Below are 19,598 nucleotides of genomic sequence, written 5' to 3' on the forward strand. Positions count from 1 at the left end.
GAACAACAACAAACTTCTGAATTTGAACAGAGGTGTTCTGGACAGAGCCTTCCTCATGGCTACATGTGAGTCCTGTGTAACTTCCAAAGACATGGGTCACACATGAGAGTCCCACTCAGCAATTGGTGAAGTGAGCACTGCGAACTGGTTGTTAAAGTGAAAAACCACTTCCAGGGGGTTCTAGAAGTGGGAGGAAAGTCCCATCACAAGTGGCAGGGCAGACAGATAGATGTGCAGTCACACAGGCAAGGAGCCTATAGTGGGTGGGACAGACAAACTCCCAAACTTGACACCACACCGCTAGCACAAAGTCAGCTCTGCGAGGGAGTCCACGTACAGGCTCCGCTGTCCCCCAGCTTTTACTGTTACCTCTCTGTCGGGCTGAGGAGAGACCCGCTGCCTGTGTGTGCTCAGCAAGCACTGTACCACAGAGCCACGGCCACGGCCAGTGTCAGCCACGGGTCACTCACTCCTCTCTGCTATGGATCAAGTGCTGTAATGCAAAGGGCTTCGATTCTGATGTCACCGCAGATGGTGACACGTGACACGATACAGCTGTTGGTAACATGTATGTTACAGCTGTTGATGGTGTCACTGCAGATAGTAACATGTGTGTCACAGCTGTCGGTGTCACCGCAGATAGTAACACGTGACACAGCTGTACTGGATTCCTGTTTCCACTGGTTTGAACCAAGCAGAAATTAGATCCTGTTCCCATTTTGTCCTCCTGTGGGTTTCAGTCCTTCTCTTCTGACTCCTCTACTGGAGTGGCCACAGGGTCTCTTGAAGGCCCCTGTAGTGTCCTCTGCGCTGTAACTCAGACTGTCTCTTTCCATTCTAACCCAAACCGGAATCCCGAGCAAGTGGTATGGTCAGAGCAGGTTTTCCATCCCCTGGGTGCATTCCCGCTTCCATGCTGTCTAGAGAATAGTTCAGACCGCGTGACAATTGCCAGTGAGATCCGAGCAGGCTTTTCACAGGCCCGCCAGCTGCATGTGGTGCACCAGCCTCCTGTCTTGCTGTCAGTAGCTGGGCCCTTGGGCTGCGGAGCTCTGGAGCCCATGTTTCTGAGCTAAGGCCACGGTTCATCCTGCTTGAGGATGCAGCGGTAGATGCTTCCCCAGGACTCAGGCCCTACTGCGCGGGCACATCTCACGGTCAGTACTTAGCACTCTGCAGTGTCATAGCTTGATGGGTTTGTTTTACATTTTATTTTTAAATCTTAATTATTAAAATGGGGGGAGGAAGGAGAGAATGTGTGCATATGCCATAGCACACATGTACCATAGCATGCATGTACCACAGCATGCGTGTGCCATAGCACATGTGTGCCACAGCATTTGTGCCATAGCATGTGTGTGCCATAGTATGCATTTGCCATAGCATGCATGTGTGTGCCATAGCATGCATATGCCATAGCATGTGTGTGTCATAGTATGAATATGCTATAGTGTGTGTCCCATAGCATGAGTGTGCCATAGCAAGTGAGTGCCATAGCATGCGTGTGGAGGTCAGAATGCAGCTTTCAGGAGTGGGTTCTCTCTTCTCCCATTGCTGGAACAGGGTCTCTTGCTTCTTTCATGCCGTGTGCGCCAGGCTAGCTGGTCCTCCAGTTTCCAGGAAGTTCTGTTTCTGCCTCTCATGCTGGTGTAGGAGTTCTGGGATGCTATCGCGTCTGCCCCTTAAAATGTGGTTTCCAAGGCTGGGATTCAGGCTGTCACGCTCGGATAGCAAGCACTTTTACTCACTGAACCATCCTGCTACTGCTTTGGGCTTTTTTTGTTTGTTTGTTTTTTAAAGACAGTCTCTTGCTATGTATCCCTTGTATCCCTTGTTGGCCAGGTACTTCCAATGGAGCCCAGGTTAGCCTTGAACTCACTGCAGTTCTCCTGCCTCACACAGGCTGAGAGCATAGGCTATATGCAGCACATCTAGATGGTGAATTTTTAGAGTTTAAAATCTCAGTGAGCAGATTCTCCAGCTTCACTACATGGCTGGAAGATCCATTTTTGGTCAGGCAGGTCCAACCCATGACCCACAGGCCACATGTGATTGGCCAAAAATAGCTACAAATGTGGTCCATCACATATCCATAAACTTAAAACGTGATTTTCATGTGTGTGATTTTGTATGTGATGTATGTATATGTGCATGTATGCATGTGTGTGGAAGTCAGAGGGCAAGTCTGGGGTCTTCCTCAGTCGCTCCCCACCTTTTGTTTTTAAGGATTTGATATATGTGTGGGCAGCTATTTGCACATGGGTGCAGGTGCCCACAGAAGCTAGCAGCATCGGTTTCTGGGGCTGGGCTACTGGCATCTGTGAGCCTTCCACTCTAGGTGCTGGGAACTGAATTTGTGTCTTCTGCAAGGGCACTCTGTGCTCTTAACCAAGGTATCACTCCATCCTTCTACCATATTTTTTGAGGCGGAGTCTCTCTCTGAGCCTGGAACTCAGTTTCTCAACTTGCCAACAAGCCCCAGGGATCTGACCGTCTCTGCCCTGTCTCAAAGCACGTGTGCCCCTGCTCCTAGCTTTTGCACTGTGGGTGCTGGGGTCTAAACTCGGGTCCTCACGCTTGCGTGGCAGGTGCTTTGCTGAATGAGTCGTCTCCCCTGTTAGTGTCCCCTTTCATTCTTGAGCGTATGTTTGGATACACCTGCCGGACCCAGGGAAACCAGATCTCAGTACCATCTTCTGACAGACTGCACCCGACATTCATGCAGGGTGCTACAGTCAGCCCCTGTCTGGTAGGTGTCGACTTCTGCCTGGGCGAGAAGAGCGGGCGCTGCAGAGTCCGAGGCTGAGAATTAGGAAGGCTTTGCTGGCTTCCTACAGCCAGACCTGGAAGGCAGACCTAGCAGTAACAACGACGGGTCACCTTCTCAAAGTCTGAGAAGTCTGATGCCTGCCTGCCGGGAGCTCAGCCCTGCTGTCCCCAGGGTACAGAGGCAGCAGATAACAGCCTAGACTTCTGTGGGCGGATGGTGTCAGCTCAGCGGAAGACAGCATCATAGCCCCACAGCCTCCTAAGGAGAGCCTTGTCTTAGTAAAGCTGACATTGGCTTCTAATCAGCACCCCCCACCCCTCTTTGAGACAGTTTTACTCTCTATCCCAGCCTCTATTTATAGCCTCAAACTCATAACAATTCTCCTGCCTCAGCTTCCTAAGTGCTGAGCTAATAGCCTTGAGCCACCATTTAAAACTCACCAGAGCTTTGAAGGACAGGGCAGGGCCACCCAGGGAGTGAACCCTCCTCTTCTCTCCCACCCTGCTGGGGCCACCTGTTGGCAGCTAGGCCCAGTGCCCTGGTGGCTTAGTGTTCCTTATGCTCCCTCCTCCTGGCTCACTTTCTGAATGAGAAATGTGTATGTTCAGCAGGGTTCTCTCTAGTCGACGGGAGGGCTGCTTGCTCGGATTTGGTAATGTCTGTGGAAACACCACGTGGCACTGGGCGGAGCCCAAGCTGGATCAGAACCAGCTTTTTCACCGTTATCTCCCTATGAGGTGGTGAGTTTCCCAGCATGCAGCTCTGCTCACCCCTAAAGCCCTGACTTCCCCAAGATGAATTGGAGGCTTTTTGCTCAGGCAATATCTTAGATGTCTTTGACTTGTTCTGGTGTGTCTGGTGTTGAGACTTAAATTAAAGAGCCATCATGGTCCTGTGTGCCCAGACCGCTCAGTAGGCCCTTAGGATGGCAGTGACTTGTGGGTAGAATAGGGTTCCTGGGTGAAGTGCAGTAACTCCCATACTTTGAGAATGTCTGCCTCTGTCACGTGCTTCGCCTATGCCGAGTACTGGGGATTGGAGAAAATGAACCCAGCTGGAGAGGGAAGACAGACGAAAATCAAAAGGGGCCCAAGTTCCTTCCTGCTTCAGAAGCAAGATTGCTCAACCCGCCCCCGCTCCCTCCCCCTATAGATCTTCAGAGCTTCGCAGAGGTGGTGTTTGGGCTGGACTTCAGGGATGGGTGCTGAAGAGGTTTTAGGGGACAGGCGCTGCTAAGCAAAGGCACCAAGCCAGGGAAGCTCAGGTGAGAGCGTGTGGCACTGGTGATGGTGAGGAGATGCAGTGGATTTCTAATTAGTGTATATGAATTGTACAATTATGTTTTATGACATTTTCATGAGTTCCCAATGCGCTTGGATCTTTCCTCTTCCCCTTCTGCTGATCCAAAATATGACGTGTTTATCTGCATACATGTTCACGTGTGTAGATGGGTGTAGCATGTGGAGGCTAATCGTCTATTGCATCACGAGTGCCTGTGAACCTGGCTTTTCACGTGGGTGCCAGGGCTGGGGCTCAGGCTCTTCTGCTTGCCTGGCAAGCACTTTACCCATGGAGCCATCTCCCTAGGACTCAGTGCCTAAGAAACCCACCTCATTCATTTCTTACCCCCCACTTCCTCTTGGTACTCTTTTCCCAAAATAGTCTGTTTTAGCATCCTAGTTCCTTATTTTTGTTTTTGAGAGAGTATCTAAGAGATCCAGGGCTTGATCTGTAGACCAGGCTGGCCTCGAACTCAGAGATCCGCCTTCCTCTGCCTCCCAAGTGCTGGGATTAAAGATGTGCGCCACCACCACCCAGCTGCCCTATAGCTTTTAAAGAATGCTTGTGAGTTTTTATTTTTCTGAGAGGAGTTTTAGTAGTGGTGGCTGGCCTAGAATCTGGTGTCCTCCTGCCTCAGCCTCTTGGATATGCCAGGACAGTCACCCATCACATCTGCTCACTGCCTGCCTTGGCAGTGGGATTATCCCGATGTCACCTTCGGGAGAACTGAAATGGTGCTCACTCAAATGATTTTCTGTGGGGTTTATTCTCTCATGAAAACTGGGCAGAGAAGGCTGAGAAATGACTTTTTTGGGGGTGCTCTGGCTACTTGTTCTTGGGTGGAAGGGGGACTATAATATGTATTTTGTCACTGTAACTGTCCAGCCCTAGGTCCTGGGGCATGGCAGACACCAGGACAATAAAGGAGGTGGACGGTCTTTGCATTTGCTAGTGGTACGTTTTCAGATGCTTTGTGAGCAGTAGCCAGGGCTGGTTGAAATGCCAGTTCCGGGAATGTATCCAGAGAAAGGAAGGGGTGGCAGTTCTTGTCTGAGTCATTGTGGTGGCCACTCAGAGAGGCACGAAGCAGGAGGTTCCCCTCCGGGGACGTCCCTCCACTGGTGAGCTGGAGGCCTGCAGAAAGGGCGGTGATGCTTCTTTGGGGTCAGTGACAACTGCGGGGGCAGGCAAAGTTCCTGACCCCTGCCTGGGCAGCCCCTCAGGAGCCAGCAGTGAGGCCACCAGCCTGGCACTGGGGCTGGCTTGCTGTTGATGGTGGGAAGGCGCGAGCATGCAGTGGAAGGCCATGACGCTGGAGCTGGGGTGGTGCAGTTCTGGAGTCAGCAGCACGACAGCCCCAGCTTCTTCCCAGCTCATCGGAGGCAGTGCGGCTGCAGTTCCTTGAAAGGATACCAGGCGAGCGTCCGAAGCCATGGTGTCCTCTACACCCTGTGGAGGACAATGCCCCAGCTACGCAGGACGGTCGTTCGTAGCTGATCAAAGGTTATGCCATGGAGGCCTCACACTGGGGGCCTGGAGACATTTTAACTCTGGTTTTCTCACTTCTTAGCAGAGGAACCCTCAGAATCACCCCAGCCATCATCTGAGAAGACCCCACTAGAACCCATCGGACCTTCAGAGGACGCCCCCACTGAGCCACCCCACCTGACCCCGCTGCCAGAGGACCCTGCCAGACCGCCACAGACAGGCCAGAGGCCAATACTGCCCCAGAAGCCCCTGCAACCACCACCTTTGCCTGCCTGGCCTGGCCGCCCAGGGCTGCCCTTCCTGCCTGGCTCTAGTGGGGTCAGCATGGAGACGGGAGAAGCTGGGCCTCCAGGCAGGATGGGCGTGTCCGGAAGGGGCCTGCCCCAGGGAGTGGATGGACAGATGGGGCAGGGGCCCATCCCTAGCTCAGAAGGCTATGCGGGTGCACCAGGTGAGTCTGCCCTTCAGAAGGCCTGGGATGGCCAACTGCTCTAGCCTATGCCTGGTGCTGTGTGTGCGCTGTGGGTCTCGAGTTCCACCTTTGGGGTAAAGTTCAGAAGGGTAGCTTCCAAGGATACTAGAGTTTGAAGGAACCACGTTTTTTTTTCTGATCTGACATGTGGATATCAAGGACACCTTAGGACAGCAGGAGAAATAATGTAACTGTCCCTGTCGAGGGTGAGAGCCATGACTTAGCCTGAGTCAGGCCCTAAAGCCTTCTCAGTCTGTAGCCTTCCCGGCAGGACTCAGAGGCCGTATCGGCGGCGGGCTTATGTTCTTTTGGGCTATTTGCACATCTGTCCCACCATGCTTGTATGCACACACCTAATGAATGCTCTGAGTCAGGTGAGGAAGGCGCACGAGGCTGTTGTTGGGGGTCTCCTTGCCTTAGGCTGGCACTGCTGTCTTAGCGTAAGCTAGCAGGTGAAGACGACGTCTCTGAACTTGCGTTCTTGCTCTGTTTCTTTAGTGACAGAGGCCCAATTTGAGCACTTAGGTGAAGGGAGCATTCTATAAAATACCGGTTTGGTATAGGATTTGACACTTCACTCTCTTGTTTTTCAGGCTACCCCAAGTCACCTCCTGTAGCCACCCCAGGTATGTCCTGAACAGAACTGTTTTCCTTGGTGGTCTCTGCCCTGCACTTCCTGCCTCTTCCCTCTTCATGGCAGGCATGGGTGGAGCCTAGAGCCTAGCCCTTCCACACCCAACAGCCCTGAGGTCCTGGCCTCTAAGGACTGAAACCCTAGAGAGGCTCAGAGGCAGGAGTTTTCCTCCTACGCTGTCTCTGTTCATGTTTTCCGAGGGGAGCGCTGGGTGGGCTGGGCCCTGTGTGGTCCTGATGAGCTTTCTGGGGATCAGGCAAGCAGCTCCCTAGATGATTCTCTTTATGTACCCAGCACCACTCCCTGGTGCAGCACACAGCAGTCTCACCTAAACACACACAGCCACATTCTTTCTTACACATATATTCAGCTTTGTATGTGTTCTTATGAAGTGTCCACGTGTCTCTCATCCCTGTCCAATTCAGCTTCTCTGTACTAGCTGTTGGTCTAAGGAGGGGAGACTCCGGACCTTTGGCATAGCTTGTACCCCAGTCTACATCAACACTTTCAGAAGATAGGCTGGTCCATGTGCTCTTGCCTCTCTCTCTGCCCTAGGGGTGCCACTGCCTGCCCTGGTGTCCTTTTCAGCCGGCCTTACCCAGAAGCCTTTCCCCAGTGACGGAGGCGTGGTCCTCTTTAATAAGGTGCTGGTCAACGATGGAGGTGTATACAACCCGGCCACTGGTGAGTGCGGTGGGCTTCCGGCTTGCTTCATCCAGATGCAGGTACCCCCTCCTCGTCCTGTGTTGCTCCTCTGAAGCTGGTAGCTTTGTCACCAACCTCCAGCTCCTGGGCTGCCGGTGCAGAAGGCCTCATCACATACCGGCCACCAAGCATGCTTGGTGAATCATCATGCTTGGTGATCTGTGAATCACCAGGGGCAGAGGCTCCCTTCACAGTCTTGTGTTTATATGCTTTCTCCGGAAGGGGCCTCACAAAGAGACAGAACTGCACTGTGAGCTTTGGCGTCTCTGCAGCACCCACGCCTGTCTCCAGGGAGCCCTGTGCGGAGCGTGGTGGAACCTGGTGCAAGCTGTGACAGCACGGCCACCTTTCCCTTCCAGCTTGCACTGTGTCACACACCTGTTCGAGGCCACCTCCCGATGTGCTTCCGGACAGCCGGGCTTGGGGCTTTCCCTCCCCGGGATGATTCCCGTCTGGACCATGGGCACGGCCTCCTTGCTGTCGCAGTTACTACTGTTTATGTAGGCAGGGTCCTCAGCATCTTCCTGGTGATTTTTAGCCACTCTCTCTTCACAGTCCCCTGCCTGGTTACCATCTGGCTAAGTCACACTGGTTCTGAAATGTCAGTTGCATCAAAGTCACTGATAGGCCTCAGTGTCAGACAGAGAAAGAATTCAGGTATCCAGACTGTTTAAAGCAAAGCTTAGCAAGCTTTCTAATCTATACTTAGCTGGAAAGCAACCCTCTATGTTGGCTGTAGGAACCCCTTACTCTCTCTCATAGGCTGGTGATCTTCGCAAGCAGGCCAACAGCCACATTTTTCTCCTTCCGAGAACTAGTCTCAACAGCAGGTCAGTGCTATCAAGGAAGTTATAGGCAATTTTGAGCTAGACTTGCCCCCACCAGACAGGCAAATAAAAACTTGGCCCAACACCTCCTGAAAGACTCTAGGAGTTATAAACAGGATACAATTTAAATAGTAAGCATGGAAGGGGGCAGGGAGGCCTCAGTCAGACTGAAAGGCTAGGTTCTGAGTATACTGACCTGGGACCCACCCCTCCTGGGATGGAGGTTCCTCTCTAGCTCTGAGTGGTTCCTCTCTAGCTACTTTCCAGAGCATGTGGGCACTGAGTTAGTGGGTAACAGGGCTTCTGGCCATGAGTGAATAGCACCTGTATCCAAGGGGCTGAATCTTCTAGATGAGAGTTAGTATGGCCTCCTAGGGCTGGGTGGTGCAGATCTGCCTCCTCTTGGGCTAGGCAAGTTTCGTTCTCATCAGCTGTCATATGAACTGGGTCCAGCAGCCTAGCTTGTGGGTATGCGCAATGAGGAGAAATGCCCCAAGAGACTGCCATGGTTTAGGAAGGTGGTTTTTAAGGCAAGGGCTGGGTCTTGGGCCCAAGCCTTCAGGAAGCACATGCCATTGTACACGGCAGAGCAGGAATGTTGGTGGAACTGGCTGCCCGTCCCAGCAGGGTCAAGGCTGGCTTGTCTTCTAGCCTTCTGCTATGGTTAGATGAGGAGAATCACACTACTCTTAAGTCCTGGGTTACTGGAGCTTTCGTTCTGGTCGTTACAAGCTTAGGACAGTGGGCTAAGAGATGAGGAATGCATCAGAATGCGCTGAGTGGCCGAGTCTGTGGGTGCAGCGGGAGAGCCACACCCGGGTTCATCTTACTGAAAAACAGGTGAAGCAGAGTGGCACCATCTCCCGAGCAACAAGCCTTCTACAGGTTTGGTGACTAACTATCCTGATTTGTCCAGGACTTTGGGTGCCAGGGACAATTAGAGGCAACTTGAAGTGGCCTCGTATGGTGAATGGGCGGCGAAGGCACCAGATCGGCTCACCTGCCTGCGTTTTCCTAGGGATCTTCACGGCACCATACGATGGGCGCTACTTGATCACGGCCACCCTCACCCCCGAGAGAGATGCCTACGTGGAGGCAGTGCTGTCTGTTGCCAACGCCAGTGTTGCCCAGCTGCATACGGCTGGATACAGGAGAGAGTTCCTGGAATACCACCGTCCCCCCGGGGCTGTGCACACCTGCGGGGGCCCAGGCGCCTTCCACCTCATCGTGCACTTGAAGGCAGGGGATGGGGTCAATGTTGTGGTGACTGGGGGCAGGCTGGCTCACACAGACTTTGACGAAATGTACTCCACCTTCAGCGGTGTTTTCCTGTATCCTTTCCTTTCCCACCTCTAGGGAAGGCAAGGGAGGAAGGTTGTAAAAACTCCGAAGTTTTAATCTATTCAGTGTGTGTCACTGAACACTGGTCTAGTCTGCTGCACATGCCCCACCTGCCCCCAGGATAAAGGTCTTCCCTCACTGTAGAGACTGCCACCCCTCACGAGTTTCCAGACAGCCTTGGAAGTGACACATGGTTAAGGAGGCCCCCATTTTTCTGGAACTCTACCTGGGCAACCAGAAGACTTGGCAAGTCCCTTTGGCTGAAAGCTGGCTTCTTCTGGGCTGGGCCTATGCGGTGCTACCTGTGGAGGCTGAAGCGGCTCCCCGGCTGGGCAGCTGGACAACCTGCAGCTGGCCTTCACTGGAGGACACTGGAGCGGGTGCCTCTCTCTACGCGGCACGTAGGAGGGTTTGAACACTGAAGTGCTGAAGGGGCCTGGGCCCAGAGTGGAATCTGGGCTATCCCACACTCGGCTTGTTACCGCCTGGGACTCGTCTCTCATCACCTGGGCCCTGCTGCAAAGGGGGATGCAACAGACATTATTTATGAAGCTTGTTGGGCTCCTAAAATGACATGTACGATATAGGTGCAAAGACAGGGAGCGCCAATCAAGACTGTCAGTATCACCTTCTGTATCTCAGGCCTATGGACCGGGGGGGGGGGGGGGAAGGAAGCAACATAGAAAACGTTATGGCTGTAAAAAGTAATCTTGTGTGTAAATTAATTAATTAAACTGCTACCTTCCAGCTTCCAGGCTGTACACATTGGGTTCTGGTTTTGGCTGCTAAACAGAGACCAGATGTCCTTGGAGGTCAGGGCCTACGACGTCCTGGAGCTGAAGAGGGGACTCTTAGGGGAAGTGATCTGGTTACAGGCGGACGAGACTGTCTTCTCACTGCTCCCCTGCACCTCACTGGCAGAGACAGCACTTCGGACTCTAGTTCCTAAGCAACATGAGGCCCCGATGTAACACAGATGGCTGACTGGAAGCTAAGCTCATCCAAGAGGACAGGCACACTGGTCTAGGAGGCCTAGCTTAATGGTCCTCTCCCAGCAGCCCACAAAGCTCTAGGTACATATGGGGCGTTCAGTTCGGCGGCTTTTGCTAACCAGCTTTGGGGAAAGCCTGTTGATGAACCAGCACCCGCAGGGAAAGGCAACTCCCCCAGGTCCCTCGTAGAAGATACAGACAGGGAAACCAGAGTGTCAATAGTTGTATTCTTAGCCCAGTTGGCAGAAGAGGTTAATGCTATAAAAATGCCTTGGGTTTCACGGGCTGTTGGAAGGACGGACCTGGACTGCACGGTTTTTAGAGCTCACCCTGTTTCTACAGCTGGGGAGTTGGCTACAGAGTATCCTTGCCTGTCCTAGCAATGACTAATGGAAAAATCCCCAGCGGCAGTGGTTTTCAGGAAAACCCAGCTGGCACACAGGTGCTTTCACCCTTTCCTCTCCCACTCTTCTTTGGCCAAGGGCTCAGTGGCCCAAGGCAGGGACCTGACACTAGGCGCTTGGCCACTGTATGCCCCGCTCCCACACAGGGCTCTATAGCATCAACTAGAGCTCGGCCCGCCAGTGTGTGTGACTTACCTTCCTGGACCCAACAGGCAAAGTGGAGTGAGCCCATATTCACTGCAGGACAGAAGGGAATGAAAGCCAGAGGCAGCCCATGCAGGATATAGGTTTAAAAAGGTAGAACCTATCTTTTCTTAGAGATGGCCTATAAGACATTCTGAGAGTCTAGCTGTCACTCAGCTGGTCAAGCAATCCTCCCAAGCAGGGACTGGCACACACCACATGGCCACCACGATCAGGGTACAACTTGTGAAAGTCAAGGAGCTCTTGATGACTGAGAAAAAAAAGACAGTATTTACTAACACCTGGGGCATTCTGCCAGACGTGCACACCACCAAACAGGACCATCTGAATGACTTCCCAGGAGGACCGCAAGTCTGCTCCGGGTCGATTCTAGATCATTCTAGACGAGCACATGAATTCCCACTGACAAGCATTCTTGTTTCCCCACATTTGCAGCATATGGACCTTAAACGCACACCTGCTTTCCGTATGCCATCTTATGATGGGAAGGGGGGGGGGCACACACAGGTCTGCACAGAAGGGACAGACAGACCGGGTCCTCTGGGCTCCACACTCAGTACTTCAAACTGTTTGAGAAAAACCCCAGTTCTTTACAATCAGACTCTTTCTTTCTAGGCCAAAGTATACGACCAGAAGACCTGTGGCTTCTCTCACCCCAGCCTCGTGTCACAGGAAAGCAGCATCAATAAATAACAGAGTTTTTATTAAATGCTCTGTGACCTGAGGGGACAAGGACACCACTCTTGTCATCACCTATGTGACGTGGGTTGTGACGCTCATTCTGTTGTCTGATGGGAACGTCAGGACTGTAGCTGCCACATACCTCAAGAGGGGCTTATAAAAGGGGATACTGGAGGTTGAGTGGACCCCTAGGGGACTCTGAAGGGCTGGTGTGCTAGCCAGACTATAGGGAAATGACATAGGAATCAGTCACTACTCAGCAGAACCTCCAAGGCAGAGACATCAGTTCCGGTGGATGGAGCTTCACTTCTGGAATCAGGGTTTACATGTGAGCAACAGGAAGAGGTTCCTCCTTTACACAAAAACTCTATTCATATAGAACTGATAATTATAATTATCAGTCTCTGGCACTAATACAGATAAGATGGTCAAACATCCTCTAAAGGAAAGAGCCCAGTGCACTCGGTTTATGTTAGTTTATTATTGTAACATTTTGCTGTGAACATCAAACACTGCACCATTCATCTGAAGACATCTTTACCATGAGGCACTGCGCTGGTGTTTACAATTACACAACCCAAACTGCTTAGTGACAATGGTGTCTGATGACCAAATGTCACCAGCTCAACACAATTATGAAAAGAGCAGTCTCCTCTGCCTTCAAATCAAAATCAAGGTTTTCACATGGAAAGAGCACTTACTTCACCCGGTTTTAAATAAATCCCAGCATGCTCGGAAACGAGGTGTCCCAGAGCTACACAATAACTGCACCCTAACCGTTCCTCTCTCTCAGAGGCCGTGCTTCAGCACACTGCAGAGGGGCAGAGGGGCTGCAAGGACAGAGCCTCCCTGCCACGCAGCTCTGGTCCTTGTCCGCCCCATGGTTTTAGCAGCTTTAGTTTTGGGTCATCACAAGAGTACGTTTCTTTCCAACTGAAACTATGCAGATGGGTTAGACCACAGGAAGTGCAGTCCTGATCACAGCCTGATGGAGGGAGAGCAGCCATCAGTTCTACAACAGTGCTTCGACACTCGACATCAAAGCCAACACTGAAGAGAGTGAGCTGGAGGACAGAGGGCAACGCCGACAGCGACTCTGAGGCCAGTCTGCCCCAGTGCCCCGTCAGCATCACCTGCCACTGGCGACAAGGGAGATACTGCAACAAGCCATCTAAGGGTTTGTGTGCAAACACACTTGAGGGCATCTCTCTTTCACAGAAAGAACAAATGTCATTTGTAACAAATGGCAATGGATTTTCAGCACAAACCTAATACTTCAGAACACTACAGCAATAGTAATCATCTACTTTCAGCAAGAAGACTCCTTTAAATAAGGAAAAAGTTACATTCATTAGCCTAAATACCCACTGATCAATCTGTAGTGACAAGTGCAGGGCTAATGGAGACGGGGGAGAAGATCAGCACAGGCCAGGAGCCCCACAACCTAAGCTGGGCCCTCTGAGAAGGCCCATGTGTCCAAAGAAAAGAGTTTGTCGAGAAAAGGAAACAGGCTGCTGAGGCAAAGACTCCACAAAGGACAAACTGAAACTGTCTGAGAAACATGATGAGATTTTCTGTACCACAGAGATTCTAGTAAGCTCAGGGTAAGCGCACACAACTCTTACTCCATAAACCAAAGGGTGCTAAATCCCAGGTGGTGCTGAGACCTTGACAGCATCACGTGGCCACGTGGCTGCTCTACAAATCTTATTTCACTTCCTGGGAAGAATTTCACATAAACAACTGAGTTTCCCTACACCTAACACAAATAACTCATGAAGGAGACACGGGCTATTTATAGCGAGGCCAGCACTGTGGAAGCCTGCATTGCCCCCTCTGCAAGCATTGCCTCCAGTGGTTCTGCCACCGAGAACTATGTTCAAAGGGTTTTTTTCTTCTATTAAAGAATGTTACGTGGTCGCTGCATTCAACTGCAATACTGAAACGAGGCAGGGACACTCAACTCTCCAATCTGGAAAATAACCACCCCTTTCTAAGCCGACGGGGGAAGCAAACTGAAGCACTGTGACAAGGCCAGCCATCCAGCCACAGGGTGCAGGGCTGGAAGTGGAGCCATCCTTCCCTGCACTGCCCGCTCTGCTCAGAAGCCTTCATATCCACCGTCCAAGAGGGCTGTACCAAGAACCAGTGAGGGTCCCTGGGACGCCTTCCGCCAACACTTCTCTTGATGTTTGCACTGCAGTGACTGTCCACACCCTGTTGATCATAGGCTGTGCAGAGTCCAGGACATAACTCTTCCTGTCACATCTGTCCTGACATTTGACAAGAGAGCTTAACTAGGCCAGTGCATGCTGCTGCCAAGAAAATGCAGGGGTACCCACATCCCCACGAGGCCTCATCTGCAGTATCAACTGTGTGAACTGGATGATGGGCTGGGGCCACTGCCCCAGTGCTGGCTCTCCACAGGCGCTCCATGACCCTCTCTCCCATGCCTCCAGGGACTCATTACATGGTTGAAGTCCATATGACTGGTCAATGCTGCTAGCCAGGGGCTTTCCCCCTGGCAACTCTGAAGCCCAGAATTTCAGAAATCCTTTCCTGAAATACCTACTCACCAAGGGCCACTTAAATGAGGAGAAGTGTCAGAGTAAAGGGTGACTCAGAGCCCAGCGCAGCTGCCTTTCTACACTTGTGAGGCAAAGCTGCTGCCTTTTCTGTATTTCAAACTAATTTCTCATGATTACTCCAGATATAAAATGTGCACTTGTTCTTCTGGCTAGGGTGGAGCGGTAACTCAAACGGAAATGCTTCTTTCTCCCTGGGAAGCAGGCACAGGTGCTCTCTCCTCAAAAGCCCACGCTGGTAGAGTTGGGATCGTGGCACTGGCACACAGCTGCTGGGGGATGCCCATCTTGGCACCTGAAGCAGGTGTCCTAGTTCAGTGACCAAGAGCAGAAGTGTCCCGAGGGGGACATGTACACGTAGCCAGCAGCACTAACCAGACTTCTGGAGAAAGCCCTGGTTACAGAGAGAAACGATCAACTGAGCAGTGGAAATTTTAACTCTTTACTGTGTAGTAATGTGCTGGTCGTTCTTGTTTAGCTTCTGATTTCTGCCATTCTCAGTCTTGCAGCCGAGGGCACAGCACACAGCTCCACAGAAAGCATGTGATGAAGCCCACGTGACGGAGCACAGTCTTGTACCTCAGGCTAGGGCCCTCAATCCTCTGTCCAGGTGTGAGTGCTGCCTGGGGAGGTGAAAGGGGGCGGCAGTACCAGCTTTGGGGACCCTGTCCCTGTTCTGGAAAGCAGGTTCCTGACTGCAGGCTCCGGGGTCTTCATCTGTAAGAGGTCAGTTACTTTCCCTGTTGGGGGGCAGGTGAGTGTCCCCACCCTGCCATATAGGCTTCGTTCAAGCTAGGTCATCCAGGTCCACATCAGGGATTGGGTCTCGCCAGTAACAGAAGGAACTGAACTCTGGGCATGGGAAAGCAGAATTCTGTTCCTTACTGAGAAGTGGGAACACGTGTTCCACAAGCTCACTCAGCCTGTGATACCTAGAAGAAATTGGGAAGACATACAAGCTGTTATTTTACAACTCATGTTTAGCAAAGACCATGGGTTGTGAAGCTGGCTATTCAGATTATACGAAAGGGCTGCTCAGCACTTACTCAGAGCTCGGCCCCATCCCAGGGTGCACACTGTCTTCCACACATAAAATAACCAGAGACTCCTTAAGCTGCTACCTACAGAAAATGCCCAGAGGTACAGCTCTACTCTCCTGGTTGGGCCCCGTCTCAGTTTTTATCTGTCCTCAGCTGTACATGGCTGCAACACGAATGCACTTACGATGACTTGTTTCCTTTGGTCCTTTCTTGTATTAATTCCCCCTTTGGATTCACGGTGAATATCCTACAGTCTGGAACTCCGACTTGTGTGTAAGCATAGACATCCTGTAGAAGACATGGAAACTTAGCTGGCTCCTCATAAGCCAGAACCACTACATGGGCTGAAGATGGGAAATCTTTAGACAAATCCAGAAAGTGCACAGGGAGTCAGAAAATGGGCAACAAAGAGCAAATCAGGGTCCTCTTTGAATACTGAAGTAACACCTTTGGTAGTCCAAATATGGAGGACTCCCCTCTCCCGTAAGATGCAGTACACAAGGCAGGGTGAGAACTGTCATGAAGAGGGAGCACTTGCATCATGGTTCTGGTGTGGATCACGGGCATGGCTTAAGACCAGTTAGAATACAGGCAGAAGTGACTGAGGAAATAAATTCAGAGGGGTTTGGGGTGGGATGGGTGAGGATACCCTTCTGTATACATTCTAGGGAAATCTGAATAAACCTGGCCTCTAGTGCAGATCCTGCCAACTCAAGCAGCTGAGGAAGAAGATTTCAAGCTCAGAGGCTGCCTAAGCTACAGAATGGGTAACTTACTGAGATCCTGTTTCAACAAAAAATGTACAAAGGGACCAGAGGGGTACTCATGGCTGAGAGCACTTGCTGCTCTGCAGGGGGACCTGGGTTTGATTTCCAGCACCCACATGGTGGCTCAAAACCACCTGTAACTCCAGTCTACGAGATCTGATGCCCTTTTCTCGTCCATGGGCATCAGGCACACATGTGACAAAGCACTCATACATAAAAAATAAATAAAAACAAGAATGGAAAGGGTAGAGTGCATTCCTAGAATGCGCGGGGCTCCAGCCCTGAGGTGACGGTGTAGGTCAAGTGAGACCCCTCTAGGCATAACCGCGAGTTCACTCTGCTCACAGACCTGGCTTGAGAACGGCAACATGGCTGTGCCCTACAATGCACCTCTCTGTGACTTCTGCTCACACAGTCCACGCACTCCAAAGACACTCACATTAGGGCGGTTCCCAAAGACAGTGTAGAAGGTGCTCACACTCAGTCCACACACTCCAAAGACACTCACATTAGGGCGGTTCCCAAAGGCGGCATAGAAGGGCTGCTTGGACGGGGCAAACAGGCTCTTAATGTCATTCAGACACTCAATCTTGAACTTCTCTGGCTTCTTCTCTATCACTTCCCTAAAGAAGAGCAGATAAAACCACCAACTCAGAATGGCAGTTTTCACTAGAGTCTGTTCTTAGACAGATCCGCGCCTTCACGTCCCCCTGTGCTCCTAGTAACCCGCAGGCACCGCCAGCACTCTTCCTCTTCTGCCCGTCCGTCCGGGGTAATACTTTCCCTTCATCATCTTAGAAGCACTTCAGGGAGCCAACAAATGACAAAAACAGACACTCTACAGCCTGAGGGACCCCTCCCCACCCCGCCCCCAGTGGAGGAGCCCAGGACGCCCACAGGAAGGCTACCTGTGGAAGGCAGAGAACAGACTGCTAGGAGACAGCATCAGAGGGCCTCGGGGCAAGATCGTGCCCTTGTCATTGACCCAGTGCAGATAGCCTCGGGTCATGTCGGCCATGCCAATGGCGCGTGCAGAACAGTATAGAAACTTGTAACCGTTCCTAAAAAAAAACAGACAAAACCCAAAACAACAAAACAGCATGAACACACGCACACACAATTGGTTAGCCATGTCTTGTGGATACAGGAAAACTTTTTTTTTCCTTTAAAAGATCCAAGTAAGTTCCTCTCATTTACTTTGAAAATGAAATTACTGAACGCAGAAGGAAACCAGTGAGGGTTAGAAACCATGGACAAAACAGAGGCATATGCAAAAGAGGATTGTGTTAAACTGGAACGTGACTTGCACTGACTAAATACATGCTGCATCTAGTTCAGAAAAGATCCAGAGTGGACAAAACTGGACTATATGTAAGGTATTTGCTGTAAAGGATCTAAGGGGCCTTATTTAGTTTGTAGGTCACAAACCATTCTATAGGACAGGAGGCATAATTACACCTGAGTAACTGACATATTCTGACTTTCATATATTATGGAACTGTATTTCCAGATCAGTGGCACGTGGACATGATAGTCCAAAAAAGGACAGCATGGCTTCCCTTGAGGAACTGTTTTCCATGCATGCTTATGCTACCAGTAAATAAACCAGACATTAAAGTCAGCTCTGCTGATAAGTCCTAGCGACAAATAGGTACAGTTCTGATGACTTAGGAAAGTTAGTGATTCCCAGAACTTAGCTGAGTTATGGCAGGTAAAACGCAATAATAGGATACCAAGTACATAACACTTTTGAAAACAAAACCAAAAAATACCTAGCCATAAACACACAATGTATACAGATCTATATTATTTTTCTCTAGTTCTTAGTCAAAACAAAACTGAGAAGAGGACCCCCAGGAATGGGTACTCACTCATTGATGGAATGGTAGAGCTTCGCTATACCCTGATGAGTCCAGTCTTTACCCAGCTGGGGGAGAATCTGTCCCAAAGCATCAGACCTGGTAAGAGGGCAGAAACAGAAACAGACACCAGAAACCAACAACAGAGCTGAGCATTTTCATACTGGCTGCCAGTAAGCACTAGGTGGGGGCGCAAAACTGGGGACACTGTCTCAAGGTGGTTTCACCCCAACTTCATGTAAAGGGCAAGGCAGCCCTGCAATAGCATACCCTGAGGTGCTCCTACAGGGGAGTCACAGGAACACACAGTATTGATTTTCAGAGATAATCTACTAGCACGTCTTTTTTTCTCTCATTCCCTAAAATCTTAAACAGTTTGTCTTCACTGAATATTAGAATTTGGGACCAAATGGCCAAATCTTTCCAAGTTACATTTGAGAATTCGTTTGTACGGTTCCACACACCTCCTCCTCACCCATAAAAAATGACGCCATTCGGGCTGTTTTCAGTATATCTCAGGGCATATGGTTTAAAAGACACTCTCATTATTGCTGGGTTCTGACTGCTTCCCCACCTATCTCCCTCCTGCTACCCACAATATGCTCGAGCTTACTTGGTTATGGTTCCATCAATGTCAGAAATGATGATTTTGTCATTCCAGTTCCACAGGTAAATGGTACCCGCACAACGACAGGTACCCTGATACTGGGTTGTAATACTGAATACAACGTCATTGGGGCCATCATGGAGCTTCAATTTTGCCTTTTATAAAAAGCATACCATTAAAGAAAGCTGAAAATACATATTTTGGAACAGTTTAACTCTTTACAATGAAACTCAGAGCATGTGGTTTCTCTGGTGTTAGCTAGCCCCGACTCATGCATGGTTATAATGGTTGAGGAGACACATTGCTTGAGTACTGTTTTCCAGTCCCAAGGATTTTCTGATACCCTATACAAGCAAAACCTCCCTATCACCCATCACACCTAACGTCGCAATTCACTGCCCTGGTCACAGCCTCAAGCTCAACCCAGTAAAACCATTTCACAGTACAACTGTGTCAGAGTGCGATGGAAGAAATCGCATTTAAAATGTCACTGCTCTGCTGTTACGAATGCCGAGCAGCAGCATGTGGTCCTGGGCTGAATGAGCAGTAAGATTCACCAAAGAAACCTGCTAAAAATACCCATTCTTTGGTTCATTTCCAGAAACTGGGGCAGGTGTTCTACGTGGGGAGGAACCCAGGCCACAAGCTCCTTGAGTGGTCCTTTGGGGTGTGGGGCTGTTCTCCTAGAGAAGCACTTACATAAGCACAGCTCTATTGCGTGATACTTACTATCTGGTCCGAGGAGAGTCGGAGAGACTTCTTATATGAAGCTGTGCCACAGTGACTCAGTGTCTCCATGGAGATGGTATCAACTTTGATTGTTTCTTCCAACTCCTGTGACCCCTCATCACTGGAAGAATCATTCTCTGCAGGCCTAATCAACAAACTAGTCACAAAGATCCAGGCTACTGACAGATGAGAGGGCTTATAATTTAGGACAA

At 50.7% G+C, this 19,598-nt stretch overlaps 2 protein-coding genes across 6 annotated transcripts in view; one reads left to right on the top strand and one right to left on the bottom strand.

The window, feature by feature from the left end:
- Emilin2 (elastin microfibril interfacer 2) overlaps nt 1–10,162 on the top strand; it is a 54,126-nt gene extending 43,964 nt beyond the window's left edge. Inside the window, exons 4-7 of the mRNA XM_038315611.2 lie at nt 5,622–5,990; nt 6,605–6,637; nt 7,201–7,329; nt 9,196–10,162. Coding sequence (XP_038171539.2) covers nt 5,622–5,990; nt 6,605–6,637; nt 7,201–7,329; nt 9,196–9,533 — 869 coding nt within the window. The 3' untranslated portion in view covers nt 9,534–10,162. The remainder of the gene's footprint in view (nt 1–5,621; nt 5,991–6,604; nt 6,638–7,200; nt 7,330–9,195) is intronic.
- Nucleotides 10,163–12,260: 2,098 nt separating this feature from the next.
- The window catches only part of Lpin2 (lipin 2), a 71,690-nt gene continuing 64,352 nt past the window's right edge, over nt 12,261–19,598 (bottom strand). For 4 of the 5 annotated variants that reach the window (XM_038315237.2, XM_038315236.2, XM_038315234.2 and 1 more), the window contains exons 14-20: nt 19,387–19,543; nt 18,664–18,812; nt 18,063–18,149; nt 17,100–17,252; nt 16,700–16,814; nt 15,609–15,712; nt 12,261–15,316 (exon numbers count right to left, since the gene is read on the bottom strand). In XM_038315237.2, coding sequence (XP_038171165.1) covers nt 15,172–15,316; nt 15,609–15,712; nt 16,700–16,814; nt 17,100–17,252; nt 18,063–18,149; nt 18,664–18,812; nt 19,387–19,543 — 910 coding nt within the window. In that variant the 3' untranslated portion in view covers nt 12,261–15,171. The remainder of the gene's footprint in view (nt 15,317–15,608; nt 15,713–16,699; nt 16,815–17,099; nt 17,253–18,062; nt 18,150–18,663; nt 18,813–19,386; nt 19,544–19,598) is intronic. The other variant, XM_038315233.2, reaches the window with a different exon arrangement.

The sequence above is a fragment of the Arvicola amphibius genome, chromosome 18 (assembly GCF_903992535.2).
Source record: "Arvicola amphibius chromosome 18, mArvAmp1.2, whole genome shotgun sequence".
In the NCBI taxonomy this organism is placed as follows: domain Eukaryota; kingdom Metazoa; phylum Chordata; class Mammalia; order Rodentia; family Cricetidae; genus Arvicola; species Arvicola amphibius.